The 13,994-nt window shown below is 42.5% G+C and overlaps 1 protein-coding gene and 1 long non-coding RNA gene across 2 annotated transcripts; one reads left to right on the forward strand and one right to left on the reverse strand.

The window, feature by feature from the left end:
• The first annotated feature begins 4,408 nt into the window (after positions 1-4,408).
• On the forward strand, positions 4,409-7,947 carry LOC133801875 (uncharacterized). Its single transcript, XR_009877036.1, has 3 exons — positions 4,409-4,903; positions 4,986-5,064; positions 7,739-7,947. It is a non-coding gene; the product is annotated as an uncharacterized LOC133801875 (long non-coding RNA).
• A 2,054-nt stretch (positions 7,948-10,001) lies between these two features.
• Positions 10,002-11,483, reverse strand: LOC133799800 (uncharacterized). The gene is made up of 3 exons (XM_062237795.1): positions 11,253-11,483; positions 10,991-11,176; positions 10,002-10,016 (listed from the first exon to the last, which is right to left on the reverse strand). Exons 1-3 carry the CDS (start codon positions 11,427-11,429, stop codon positions 10,002-10,004), a joined length of 378 nt encoding a protein of 125 aa, XP_062093779.1. The 5' UTR covers positions 11,430-11,483.
• Between the last annotated feature and the right edge of the window lie 2,511 nt (positions 11,484-13,994).

Raw genomic sequence — 13,994 nt, forward strand, 5'->3', positions numbered from 1 at the left:
CAGGACTACGTTCGAAAATTTGACCAACTGTCTAGGTTTGCGAAGAACCAGGTGAGCACTGAAGAGAATAAGACCTGGAGTTTTATGAAGGGCCTACGCAGAGACATTGCTAGGTGTGTAGACACTGGTAGAACTGGCCTAGAGACGTATGTTGAAGCTGTGGAACGGGCTCTTCGCCAAGAGTCTTGGGCCATGTCTGACAAGCCAGATCCACAGAAGAATGAAGACAGGAGGTACACTCCCAACAACCCCGGACAGTTTCAGGCCAATCAGAATGGCCCAAGGGGAAGGTTCAACCCGAGGTTCGGCCAGAACTCAGAGCGAACAAACAATCCAAGAGGCACAAGACCGATTTTTAGGGGACCTCCCAATCAGGCAATGGCTAGTCACAACAAACAGCCGAGACGTGAGTTTGAACAATGGCCATTGTACAACAAGTGTAACCGCCGCCATCGGGGCGAGTGCGAGTTCTGTTTTAACTGTGGAAAGCCAGGGCACTTTGCTAAGGATTGTCGAATGCCAGCCAAGGGCAATGGAAATGACCAACATAAACAAATTGGAGCTCCGCCTCGAGTTTATGCGCTTACACAAAGCGACAAAGGAGCTGACCGATCTGATATGGTGTCAGGTCAGATTTCTATCGCCCAAACCTCAGCATATGCATTAATGGATACTGGTGCATCACATTCTTTTGTATCTGCATCCTTTGTGGAAAAATTAAATAGAAGTCCTGAGCCTATGCCTATTATTTGTGGGGTATCCTTGCTTTCGGGTGAGGATATGCTGGTGCGGACATGGGTTAGAGTCGTACCAGTTTGGGTTGAAAATCATGAGCTAATGGTGGATCTGTTAGTCTTGGACCTACATAAATATGATGTCATATTTGGGATGGATTGGTTAACCAAATATGGAGCAGTTATCAATTGCAACCGCAGAAAAGTGGTCTTCACCCCAGCAGGAGAAGAACCATTCGAGTTCAAGGGTACGTCAAGAGAAAAGAAGTGTCCCATGATTTCTGGGATAAAGGCGAGAAAAATGTTGAGTGACGGGTGCATCGGTTTTCTGGCAAACATAGTGGATAAGGATAAAGAAACGAGTCAACAACCATCGGATGTACCGGTTGTGTGCAAGTTTTCTGATGTATTTCCTGAAGATCTCCCAGGGATTCCACCAGACCGAGAGATTGTGTTTGAGATAGAGTTGATTCCGAGAACTGCGCCGATCTCAAAGACTCCTTACAGGATGGCACCAGCTGAACTCAAGGAGTTGCAGTCACAACTGCAAGAGTTATTGGACAAGAAGTTCATAAGGCCAAGCCATTCTTCATGGGGAGCCCCGATCTTATTCGTTAAGAAGAAAGACGGTACGATGAGAATGTACATTGACAATCGGGAGTTGAACAAAGTGACGATCAAGAACCGATATCCATTACCGAGGATCGACGATCTTTTCGATCAATTACAAGGAGCGTCAGTATTTTCCAAAATAGACCTGCGATCAGGCTATCATCAGCTCAAGGTTAAGGAGACGGATATACCAAAGACGGCCTTCAGAACGCGTTACGGTCACTACGAGTTCTTAGTGATGTCCTTTGGACTAACCAATGCGCCTGCTGCATTCATGGATCTCATGAACCGAGTATTTCACGAGTATTTGGATAAGTTTGTCGTTGTGTTCATTGACGATATTCTGATATACTCGAAAAGCCAGGAAGAGCATGCAACACATCTGGAACTGGTCCTCCAGTGTCTGCGAGACGAAAAGCTTTATGCTAAGTTTTCGAAGTGCGAATTCTGGCTAGAGAAAGTAAGTTTTCTGGGGCACATAGTGTCGGGAAATGGAATTTCAGTAGATCCCGCCAAGATAGAAGTTGTTAAGCAATGGAAACCTCCGAAAAATGCGCATGAGGTTAGACGTTTTCTTGGGTTAGCAGGATACTACCGGCGATTGTGGAAGGATTTTCCAAAATAGCCGCACCAATGACTGCCCTTACCCGCAAAAACATCAAATATGAATGGACTGACAAGCGTGAGGAGAGTTTTCAAGAGCTGAAAACAAGATTGACGACTGCCCCAGTGCTGACAATCCCCAATGGCACAGAGGGATATACTATTTATAGCGACGCCTCAGGCCGAGGGTTGGGAGCAGTGCTGATGCAGCACGGAAAAGTAATTTCTTATGCTTCTCGACAGCTAAAGAATTACGAGAAGAACTATCCCACTCATGACCTGGAGCTTGCAGCAGTGGTTTTTGCTCTAAAAATATGGAGGCACTACCTATACGGGATACACTGCGACATCTACACTGATCACAAAAGCCTGAAGTATTTCTTCACTCAGAAGGAATTGAATATGAGACAGCGTCGATGGTTGGAACTATTTAACGACTATGACTGCGACATTCTGTACCACCCGGAAAAAGCAAACAAGGTGGCAGATGCATTGAGTCGACAACCAGGTGCTTATGTGATGACAGTGAAGGAAATTTCACCGCAGTTACAAGCTGACCTTGCTACCTTGGATTTAGAGATAGTAGTAGGTCAATTGGCTAACCTTTCTATCGAGATTACCATTATGGAAGCTATAAGAGGTGGGCAGTTAGTCGATCCTTGGGTTCAAGGATTGATGCACGAAGTGAGGAACGAGGGGCGACCAGGATTCCATATCTCCGAGGATGGAGTATTGGGGTTCCAGGGAAGAATATGTGTTCCTGAGGATGACGAGATCAAGAAGCAGATCTTTTTCGAAGGACATAATGCTCCTTATGCCATGCATCCTAGTACCACAAAAATGTACCAAGACTTGAAGAAGTACTTTTGGTGGCCTGGGATGAAAAAGGAGACGGTAGAATATGTGGCACACTGCTTGACTTGTCAGCAGACAAAGGCCGAGCATCAACGACCAGCCGGATTGTTACAACCCTTAGAAATTCTGGAATGGAAGTGGGAGATGGTCACTATGGACTTTGTCACAGGTCTACCAACCACTCCCAAGGGGCACGATGCCATTTGGGTTATCGTGGATAGGCTGACTAAGTCCGCTCATTTCTTGCCAATCAAGCTAACTTATGGCGCACATAAGTTAGCAGATATTTATATTGCAGAAATAATGAGACTGCATGGTGTACCCAACTCCATCGTTTCAGATCGCGACGGACGTTTTACCTCGACATTCTGGAATAGAATCCAAACGAGGTTGGGTACTAAACTGAAGTTTAGCACTTCTTTCCACCCACAAACAGACGGTCAAAGCGAACAAACAATTAAGACACTGGAAGATATGCTAAGAGCCTGCGTGCTTGACTTTCAAGGGTCATGGAATGAGAAGCTTCCACTAATAGAGTTCGCTTACAATAATAGCTATCATGATTCCATCAAGATGGCTCCGTATGAGGCGTTGTATGGAAGGAAAGGTCGATCACCGATTCATTGGCACGAGACCGATGAAAGAAAGTTTCTCGAATCGGATGAGGTTGATCAGATTACAGAGGAAATTCGACGGATAAGGCAACGCTTGCAAACTTCGGTTGATCGACAACGTAAATATGCTGATAGACGCAGGAGACCCCTGGTGTTTGAGGTTGGCAATAATGTTCTGCTGAAGGTAGCTCCACTACGAGGGGCTATGCGATTCGGAAAGAAAGGAAAGCTTAGCCCAAGGTTCGTTGGACCTTTCGAAATCATAAAGAGGATCGGGGAAGAAGCTTATCGTTTAGCTCTTCCGCCCGCCCTGTCTAAGGTGCATGACGTGTTTCATGTATCCTTATTGAGAAAATACATGTGTGATCCCTCGCATGTAATCAGCTATGAGCAGCTGAGCGTGGATCCTCAAATCGTCTATGAGGAAAAACCGGTTATGATACTAGACCGAAAGGAAAAAGTGTTGAAGAACAAGACGGTGCCATTGGTAAAGGTGCAGTGGTGTAACCATGGCATTGAAGAGGCAACCTGGGAAATAGAAAACAAGATGAGGGAGCTGTATCCTCATTTGTTTTAAGTTTCGAGGACGAAACCTTTATAAATTGTAGGTATTGTAACGTCCTCCATTTTCGGGTACCTTTAAACGACTCGGGTCGGGATTTTTCCCCCGGGTTAAGAATATTATTTTAAATAATATTATATTTTGTTTGTAAGTATTCCATGAGTTATTGCTAGCCAAAATATGAATTTTGTGATTTTAAAAGTCAAGATAAGACTTTCGGTCCTGGACCGACACAAAAACCCTGATCGGGTAAAAATCTCGGAAAATAAAATGAAAAATCATGGCAATTATATTTTGGGCATAAAATACATTCATAAAAGTTAAAGTTTGGTCAAAAATAATAAACCTAAAAGAAAATTGAAATTTTAGGGCATTTTGTGTTAAATGCCTAATTTTAACGAAATGGGGAATTTTATTCCATGAATGGACCTTAGGTTAAATTTTACTATGTGATTAATTAAATTAAATGTGAGATACATTTAATTTAATTAATTAATGTTAAGTTTGGTGATTAAAACTCAATAAGAGTGAAAAAAGGTGTGAAAAGCCAATTTGGACTTTTCTTCTTATGAAAACTTTATTAACCTTTATTAAAAAAAAAAAAAAATGAAATGATCATATATGGCAAAGGGTGGCCGGCCATGTGGTGTTTTAGAGTGGTGTGAACCCAAATTTTTATAAAATTTAAATGCCATTTAATTAAGAGGTCAAGTGGGCAAGTGGGTAGAAAAGCACTCAAGTACCTTGTGATATTTTGAAGAGTATTGTGAGCAATTCCCACACTAAGAACCGATCACTCTCCATCTCTCATTCACTATCATCTTTTTTGAAGACCTCTCAAAGTGTTCTCTCCATTTTTCAAGCCCAAGAACACCAAGGAAACTTTGAGGCTAAGTCTTGGTCTAGGAAGTATTTTCCCTAAGGTAAACTTTCACTAATCTAGGCTTTTGTAAAGTTTTAAGCATAGAGTTTCAAATAGCTAATTGACTATGTTGTTGGGGGAAGTTTGTTAGGGTTTTTGAAAGGTTTTGAAGGAGTCAAAGCTTATAGGAAGGTCCAAACCTTAAGCAAGAACACCAAAGAGGTAAAAAGTTTACTTTTGATGAGTTTGTTGTAGGGTTTTTAGTTTTAAGCATTATTTTGTATATCTAATGCTTAGAGTTTCTTGTTGATGATGTAATAAGGTTATGGTAGTTGTTTAATAATTTTTATGATGCATGTGTATTGATTTTTGAAAATGGGAACCAAAACCCCCAAGGGTTTTGTAGGATACCCTAAAACAAAACATGTTTTAAGCTGTGACTTCCAAGGGGTCAAGCAGCCACTGTATATTTTTTTTGTAAAATTAAATTCTACTGTGATGTTGTTGAGATTGAGTACATAAAATTGAGCTTTTGAAACACTAAAAAATGTTTAGAAATGAGTAAGTTATGATATTTCAAAGTTTAGGTAAAAAACTGTTTTTTCGTATTCTTATTTTCGGAACCAAATTTGGACAGCCACTGTATAGGGCAAATGAACCCGGTTTTTTCTAAAATTTTGTGCACATATTTCTGGCATAACCTATTAGTCCACTGTAAAATTTGGTAAGAAAATATTAAACGGTTTGAAAGTTATTAACTGTCAAAGTTTGGAAAAAAATAAGTACTTGAAAATAAGGTCATTTTTACCTCATTGTTGGAAAATGATTTCACCAATCAAAAATGCTCATTTTTACCTAAGATTTTACAAAGACCTAAATGGCATAACAAAAATGGAATTGAGAAATTTTGGAAACAATTGGTTAAGTAAATTTCAAGTTATGAACTAACGAACTATGTAGTTAAAAATGTGAAAATTAGGTTTTTCACACTTAGTGTAAAAATGAGATTTTGGAACATAAGGTAAAAAGTAAAATTTTGCTTATCTCAAGATATAAATTGGTAAGTCTTGAAATCATATTTTCACTAAAATTATCCCTTTGAGTTTAAATGAATTATTTTTATTAAAGATTTTTTATTCTTTCTAAAAATAAGAGATTTAATTTATTAATAGTTAATAAATTAAAAGAGGGTTTAAAACCCTATATTTTGAGAAAATAATTAAATAAATTATTTTCCTAGTAAGTAAAATTGATTAATTTCTTTTGGAAAATTAATTAGTCAAGATGAGAAATTTATAACGGTTTTCCTAATTAAGACAAATTAGGCAATTTTCTTAAAACGGTTTTTAGATATTAAAACCTTAAGAAAAATAAAAGGAAAATTTAAAGAGTTTATTTTCTTTAAAAATAATTAAGGAATTTATTTGTATTTTCTGGATATAATACCGGCTAAAATCTTACATATTTTAACCGACTAGTCGAAAGTGCGGGTTAATGGCGATACCTTGAAAGAATAAGATTTTTAGCGGATTGTGGGAAGTACCATTGTGATACCCGAGCCTAGGTATCGAGACCTTAGGATAGGTCTCCCCGAGACTTAGGGTTTAGTCTCGAATATTTTGTATAACTTTCCTTAATAGGTTTAAAACCAAATAAGGATTGTAAATCCTTACAAATGACTTTTATTAAAATGACCAAACTGCCCAAAATAATAATAATGAATTATTAGTGCCATAATTAATCCGAGTATACTGTATGGATAACTACAGTATTGGCTAAGCGTAACTGGACTGAACGTTGGAGGGTGAAATCTTGCTGAGCGCTAAGGACTCCAAGTAAGTCAACTTATATTGTATGGCTGCAACATGAAATGATTATTGTCTTGTATGTTAGTATAGGGATACATGCACATATATAGGCTGTCATAGAAAGTTGCTTAGAGACGTTAGTCTAGTGAGTGCTGATTTAGAAAATATGAATGGTAGAAGTCCGTCATATCCTAGACGGTTGATCCCCGTCACACTGCTTGATTTTATATATGTCCGGTTCATTACCGCGACGAGTGGCCATGAGATGAGGATAAGCTGGTTAAACCTAGGGGCGCCAAGATAAATGGGACCTAGGGGCCCCCATGCTTACTTAATCATTGGACGGTTAGAATCCGAGCAAGTGCTCTGATAAGTTATTCCCGGATAGCAGCCGTGAATATTGGCCATTCCGTGAGAGTGCCTAGAGATACTAGAGGTTGCCAAGATTGAGTGAGGTTGAACACCCTAGGGGCAGCTGCTCACCAGCACCACTGATTAACATAGAAGTCTCCGTAAAATCGTGTAAATTGGATTACACTCTTGAATATGTAACGATGCCCTAGGTAACACGATAGTTACCCTTGATGAGAATATTTATTGGCTAGATCTTAGTGTGGGGACTCAGTTCTCTTTTACATATTAGCAATTATGTTGGAGGGCGCGTTACGCATGAATTGTTGGAAATTGTCCAGCGTTGGTCTCGAATTATTTGGTGATATAATATATCTGCTTGCTCTGGGATTTTCTGAGTGCAGGGATGTAATTGTTGATAAGATATAGTTGTGATATAATATATCTGCTTGCTCTGGGATTTTCTGAGTGCAGGGATATAATTGTTGATAAGATATAGTTGTGATATAATATATCTGCTTGTTCTGGGATTTTTCTGAGTGCAGGATTTTTATTTAGTTACGAATTCATTTATCATTGGTTATCAGGCATGACCATAAGTTTGCCAGGACGCTTTAGCGTTCTTGAAATTGATTGTTTAGGGTCCGGATAGGTCCGGAACCCTAATTCTCTACATGCTTTGTTTGAAAGTTGATCCTACTAAGCGTTTTCGCTTACCTAGTTGTTTCATGTTGTAGGTAAGAGCAAGGGCAAGGCAGAGCAGTGAGCGCTGGAGTCTTCCTTGCAAATGTACATGTGGACCGACCTTTTGGGAAGCCTTTTTATTTTTGGAAATGTTGTGTAATTTTCCTAAACTAGGCTCACTCTAATCTTTGTAAAACATGTTTGTAACTAAATGTTAAGTATGGCCATACGACTTTTTAAAAAGTTTTTTTTTCTATGGGTTTTTGAGACATTTTGATAAATGAAAACATTTATATTTCCGCATTATCGAGTCTTGAAAATCCGGGTCGTTACAGAAGCTGAGTACGAGGTTCTACTCGCGGGACTACGAATAGCAAAAGAGCTCAAGGCCAAAGCTATACATTGCTACAGCGACTCCCAGCTCGTGGTTAATCAAATCTTGGGAGAGTACCAGGCTCGTGGCACAAGAATGGCAACTTATCTGGAGAAGGCAAAATCCGCATTGGAGTATTTCGAGTTTTATGCCATCAAACAGGTTCCCCGAGAACAAAACTCAAATGCAGATGCCTTAGCTCGACTCGCCACTTCCGCCGAAAATGAAGAGCTGAATGTTGTACCCGTAGAACACCTATCAGCACCCAGCATTACTGAGCCAGACGAGGAAGATGTGTGTATGATTGAAACAGAGCCGACCTGGATGAGTCCAATAGTTGACTATCTCGAAAATGGAATTCATCCAAAAGATCGGAATCAAGCTCGAAAGTTGATGTATCAACTTCCTCGTTACACCATTCTGGACGGAAAGCTATACAGAAGAGGGTATTCCATGCCGCTGCTTAGGTGTGTAACCCCTCCCGAAGCAAAGAAGATCATTGAAGAAATTCATGAAGGGTTCTGCGGAGACCACACCGGGGGGCATAGCCTGTCCAAGAAGATCATACGTCAAGGATATTTTTGGCCAACCATTAGAACAGACTCTTTTGAGTATGTGAATAAATGCGACCAATGCCAGAGATTCGCAACGATTACCCGAGCTCCACCTTCCGAACTGACCATGTTGACATCCCCATGGCCTTTCGCAGTATGGGGCATCGACCTCATAGGCTCTCTCCCAACTGGAAAAGGTGGAGTGAAATATGCTATAGTCATCGTTGATTACTTCACGAAATGGACGGAGGCTGAACCATTGGCAACTATAACTTCGAAAAAGATCCTTGATTTCGTGGTAAAGAACATCGTATGCCGATACGGAGTACCGAGAAAGATTGTATCCGATAACAGAACCCAGTTCGATTGCGACTTATTCACCAACTTTTCTGAAAAGAACGGCATAATAAAGAGTTTTTCATCAGTGGCTCACCCTCAAGCGAATGGTCAGGTCGAAGCCGTTAACAAAACTCTCAAGAGCTCTCTAAAGAAAAAGTTGGAGGAGGCAAAGGGACGATGGCCCGAGGAATTGCCTCAAGTCCTTTGGGGATATAGGACTACAGCTCGGACATCAACAGGACATACTCCGTTCTCTCCAGCGTACGGCTGTGAGGCAATGTTGCCCATCGAGGTTGAAATCCCGACGATCCGAACTCAGATTTACAATCAAAGTTCCAATCACACTCAGCTCGAAGAAACCCTAGACTTGATCGAAGAAAAAACAGAAGAGGCTCAGCTGAGAAATGCTGCTTACCAGCAACGCACTACACGATATTTCAATAAGAGGGTTCGAGATCAAAAGTTCAGAATGGGAGATCTGGTATTAAGACGCGTATTCTTGGCAACCCGAGATCCAGCAGCTGGAGTGCTCGGGCCGAACTGGGAAGGACCATACCAGATAGAGTCAGTCATCCGACCTGGTGTGTACAAACTTGCGAGATTGGATGGGAGCCTAATACCTCGAGCATGGAATGGCGAACACCTTAGACCTTACTATCAATAGTGTAGGAAGTGTTGCCTGTAACCATGAATTTCTATCTGTACTAGTTTGTTTGTTTGTTTTTGAACTTCAACAAATAAAAGGTCTATTTTGTTCCATATGTAATTTCTTTTTATTTTTGCAATCTCTCTTAATTTAATAACCTATGGTCACACTCATAGCATATTAAGGGGGCATCATTCGTATATATACCATTAGATTAAAAAATAAAATATATATATGAAGTATTTGGATATAACCAAGTACGCGAGCTTAGATAGTTCGGACATAACCGACTTATCAAAAAGATAAAAGTATTTGGAGATAACCAAGTACGCGAGCCTAGATAACCGAGTTATCAAAAACATATGAAGTATTTGGATATAACCAAATACGCGAGTTTAGATAGTTCAGAGAAAACTGAACTACCAAAAACCTAAAACGTTTGGAGTTAACCAGATGTGCAAACTTAGCAGGTTTGGAACAGACCAGCCAAAAAACTAATCGATGATAAGTAGGAACCTAAACCTATTTCGAGATAAGTCGAGATCGAGGCTGGAATATCTTAAAAGATAGTTTCGAACTCTTAACCTCGGAACAAAAACCGAGGATGAGAAAAAGTGACTAAGCAAAAAAGATATAACCAAACCATCCACATTACATACCATATAAGTACTTTTGAGTTCATGGTTAAAGTACTATCCGACCTTGATAAGTAACGAGGTCGGAAGCGGATAATTCGAATAAGCTATGCATGAATGCATCGAATTTCGAGCCTAAATCCAAACTATGTTTGTATGAATAAATAAACATAACCGATTCATCAATATAAAAATATGCAAAATATTTCGAGCCAAGAAATGTAAAGCATATAAAAGAATGGTAAAAGAAATTGTATCAGCCCCGTGGGCATATATTAAAATAGTTACAGAAATAAGGGGACACAGCCCCGATAACTGATCTCCCCGAGGTCAGATTCAAGGAAGAGGAGTCTCCTTGGCCTTCTCAGCATCAGTGGCACCGGACCCCTCAGGACGAATAGCATGACTATCCTCCTGAGCTTCCTCCGAAACGGTGCTCGGAGCAGCCTTTCCCTTCTCGAGCTGCTTAGCCTTCTCCTTCTCAAGCTGTTCAGCCTCTTCCTTCTCGAGCCGAGCATTCCATCGTTCAAGAAGCGGCGCTCGTGGGGACCTAAGAAGCTGGTGTCCAGCTCTTCGTTATAAGCCCACATCCGGTACATGGCTGAGTCGACCGCCTTTTCCTTCTTTTCTTTGTACTCAGTAAGCAGGCGAGTTTTGGCATCCTCTATGATGTCGAAGGTGGCAGCCTTGTCCTCTTCAAGCTTCTTATTGGTCTCCCGAAGCTGGGTGTTATCTTTCCTTTGCTCCTCGAGTTCAGCTCTCAGCTTTCCGAGCTCCTTGGCCATGTCCTCACGCTCCTTAACCACTGCCTCGAGCTTAGCATTCGCCGCCTTCAGATCGTCGTTCGCTCTAAGGTGGAGGTCCTTCGCCTCTTGAGCATGAGTCCCGCTCGAATGGATCTCGTTGTTCAGCTCATAATTGAGCTGGGCAGTGAAGGCAAGAGCCTGAAAAAAGGAAGAAACCACCATTAGCCTCAGGTCAGTATGAATGTAAGCAAAAGGAACATAGAAGAATACTTACCGCAACAGTGTGCTCGATACTCTTCTCGTAAAGAACAGTGCGGTCTCGGGTGCCGGTTAAGCACTGCCACTGGGGAGCTTCGAAACTGCCATAGCTCTGGCCGATCCGGGACATGACATCCGAGATCAGCGTAGATCCGTGAGGTCCAGCAGCATTGTCCACCACATATGAGTCCATATGGGTGGAGATTGTTAGCTTCTGAACTCGAGAAGCAGAAGGTCTTCTGGAAAGTTGAGCAGAAGACGTTTCGCCCGCCACAGGAGGTTGGGACTCAACTATGGCAGGGGCACCAACCAGCAAAATCAGTGCAACCGCGGAGACGACGGCCTGCGAGGATGGCATTGTCGTGGAGGCGCTGGCCTGAACAGTCGACGCAGCAACAGAGCTCGAAACCGGAGGGGCAAGGGGAGGTGTCTTCTTGGATCTCTTGGAGCCTTTGCCCGGCTGGCCAGTCTTCAGTGACCCCGCCCTAGGACGTTTGCTCCTCTTGGCGCCTGCATTGTTGATAAGGGTGTCAAGGTCGGAGTCCATCTCGCCTGCACAAGTCACAACACAGTGAATCAGTAAAGGAAAAGTGTACATCAAGTTATTTCATTATCACAGACATATAGAGTGATGATAGAAGAAACCTAACTGGAACTCTTCCCCGAGCTCGAGCTTGGGGACCATGAAATTCCCCCGTCTTCAGAGGAGGCGGGGGGAGTGCCTTCCCTATAAGTAGGTGATAACCTCGAGAGGTCCCTATAATCATTGGTCCCGTACTGCACAGCTATCCCATTCCACACCTCGTCCGTGGTGTACATGGTGTCGTATTTCCCGAGCCCACTATCAAACCTATGGACACAGTCATCTACCCAACTCCATATGTAGAAGTGATATCTATCCTGTGGGCACGAGACTAACCTATTGGGCTTGTGTTTTAGTAAAGTGGGGGACCACATTCGTGAATTAGGAAGGGTTTTACCTTCATCTGAGTCCGAGCTCGAGGCTTCATCGTTGGCTTCATTCCCAGAATGCGGACTTCTCAGGCGAACTGGGAGTGATGTTTTCCTTTCTCTCCTCGGAGGAAGGGCGCCTGTGGGCAGTGGCACCTCCTCCCAGCGTTCATATTTTTTACTTGACCAGTCAGAGGTTGACTGGCCCTCTCCCAACAACCCGCAAGCTCGGAGCTTGTCCTCATGCAATAGATATGAGAGAGATCTCCTGCCATAAGGGAGTCGGAGCAAGGCTTCTCTGTGCCTTTTCATTGCCTCATCGGGGGTGGGACGCTGGAAATTAGCTGAAAGGCGAGACACATTTCAACTAAATATGGATTTAAGAACTAAAGTCTCGAGCTCAGGAATAAAAATAAAGAGAATACTTACGAATCCGCCTGAACGAATAATGCCGAGACGGGGACAGACCATCTGTCCAGAAGAAGGCCTTTTTGAAATCAGGCGGGTGGTTGGGAAGATCCCCAAAAACCTTCGTCTCCTTGGGGTAGCTCGAGAGGTAGTAAAAACCATCCCCTCCCCGAGCTCGGGAGGGGTTACTTTTCAAACAAAAGAGATATAAAATCTCTTGAGGTGAGGGTCCTTTCCACTGCAGCTCGTGAAACAAGGACCTCAGGGCGGACAGCACCCTGTACGAATTGGTGTTGAGCTGGAACGGTGCCAACCCAACGAAATCAGTAAAGTCTTTGAAAAAAGACTTCAAGGGCAGCTAAGCTCCTGCCCTCATGTGTTCCTGGCTCCAGGCCGCGTATCTCACTGTGGCATCGCGGCCGCCAGGAGCGAAACAGCTCCGTTCATGGCTGGTCGGAACTCGACACTTAAAGGCGTCTGACGAGCTAAGGCCATGGAAGGCCAATATTTCAGATATTTGGCTGGTTGTAGTAACCGTGCTCCAGTAGAGCTCAGCCTCGAACATCTCCTTCCTCGGCTGCGAAGATGAAGTTTCCCCCATTAATGAAAACTGGAGTTCCCCTGGGTGATACGCAACAGTGACTTTTAGCGCAGGGTCGAGGGGAATAGGCCTAGGTCCTGAATTGGGCTCCGGATAGATGGCCTCCTGAAGAACTCTTCTCTTCCCTTCGATGACTTCGTCTATCTGGCTGCGGTAGTGAGCTCGAATGTCTTCTTGCTCGCGTGCAAGCTCGTATTCTCTTATCCGACGTTGGTTCCGGGCAAAGAGCGATTCCGGGCTCGGAGATTTCGGCTCGTAAGGGACTGCCAGCAATGACCCCCACCGTCTTTCGAGATTCTGTGACATCTAGCGAGAAAGAAAAAATTGTGAGGGCCATGCATGCAAGAGTCACGAGCTCGATGGAATGAGCTCGGAGATTTAGGAACGAGACTAAATACTAAGACCCTTATTGAAGAGTCAAGGGCGTGTATTCCACGAAAAAGAAAAGTAGTGTGGATAATTTTTTGAAAATCCCGAAATTCAAGGGAAAGAAGAGTGGCGGTTAGCCAGGAAAAGCGTTTTTGGGTTTCGTGCATTTGTCAAAGCCCATGTTTTTATCCGAAAACTTAATGTACAAGAAACGCTACCTAAGGATTTCAAAACCCAGAAAATGGGAACCACACTCAAACGTCAAAACTGGGTATAAACCAGAGACGAACATCCAGAATGAAAATCTAGAAAGCATAAAAGCCTATCGGTTCAAAACCTCCTATCGTATCATGCTAAGAACGTAAACTAGCACACTCAGCAAGAACATTTTAAATGGAAAATAAAAACGGCATACTTACACAGTAATGG

Source organism: Humulus lupulus, chromosome 9 (genome assembly GCF_963169125.1).
Source record: "Humulus lupulus chromosome 9, drHumLupu1.1, whole genome shotgun sequence".
Taxonomy (NCBI): domain Eukaryota; kingdom Viridiplantae; phylum Streptophyta; class Magnoliopsida; order Rosales; family Cannabaceae; genus Humulus; species Humulus lupulus.

Coding starts and splice junctions, on each gene's coding strand:
- LOC133799800 (XM_062237795.1), bottom strand. CDS start 11,429: ATGGACTCATATGTGGTGGACAATGCTGCTGGACCTCACGGATCTACG. Junction 11,177..11,252: donor GTATCGAGCACACTGTTGCG/GTAAGTATTCTT, acceptor TCCTTTTTTCAG/GCTCTTGCCTTCACTGCCCA.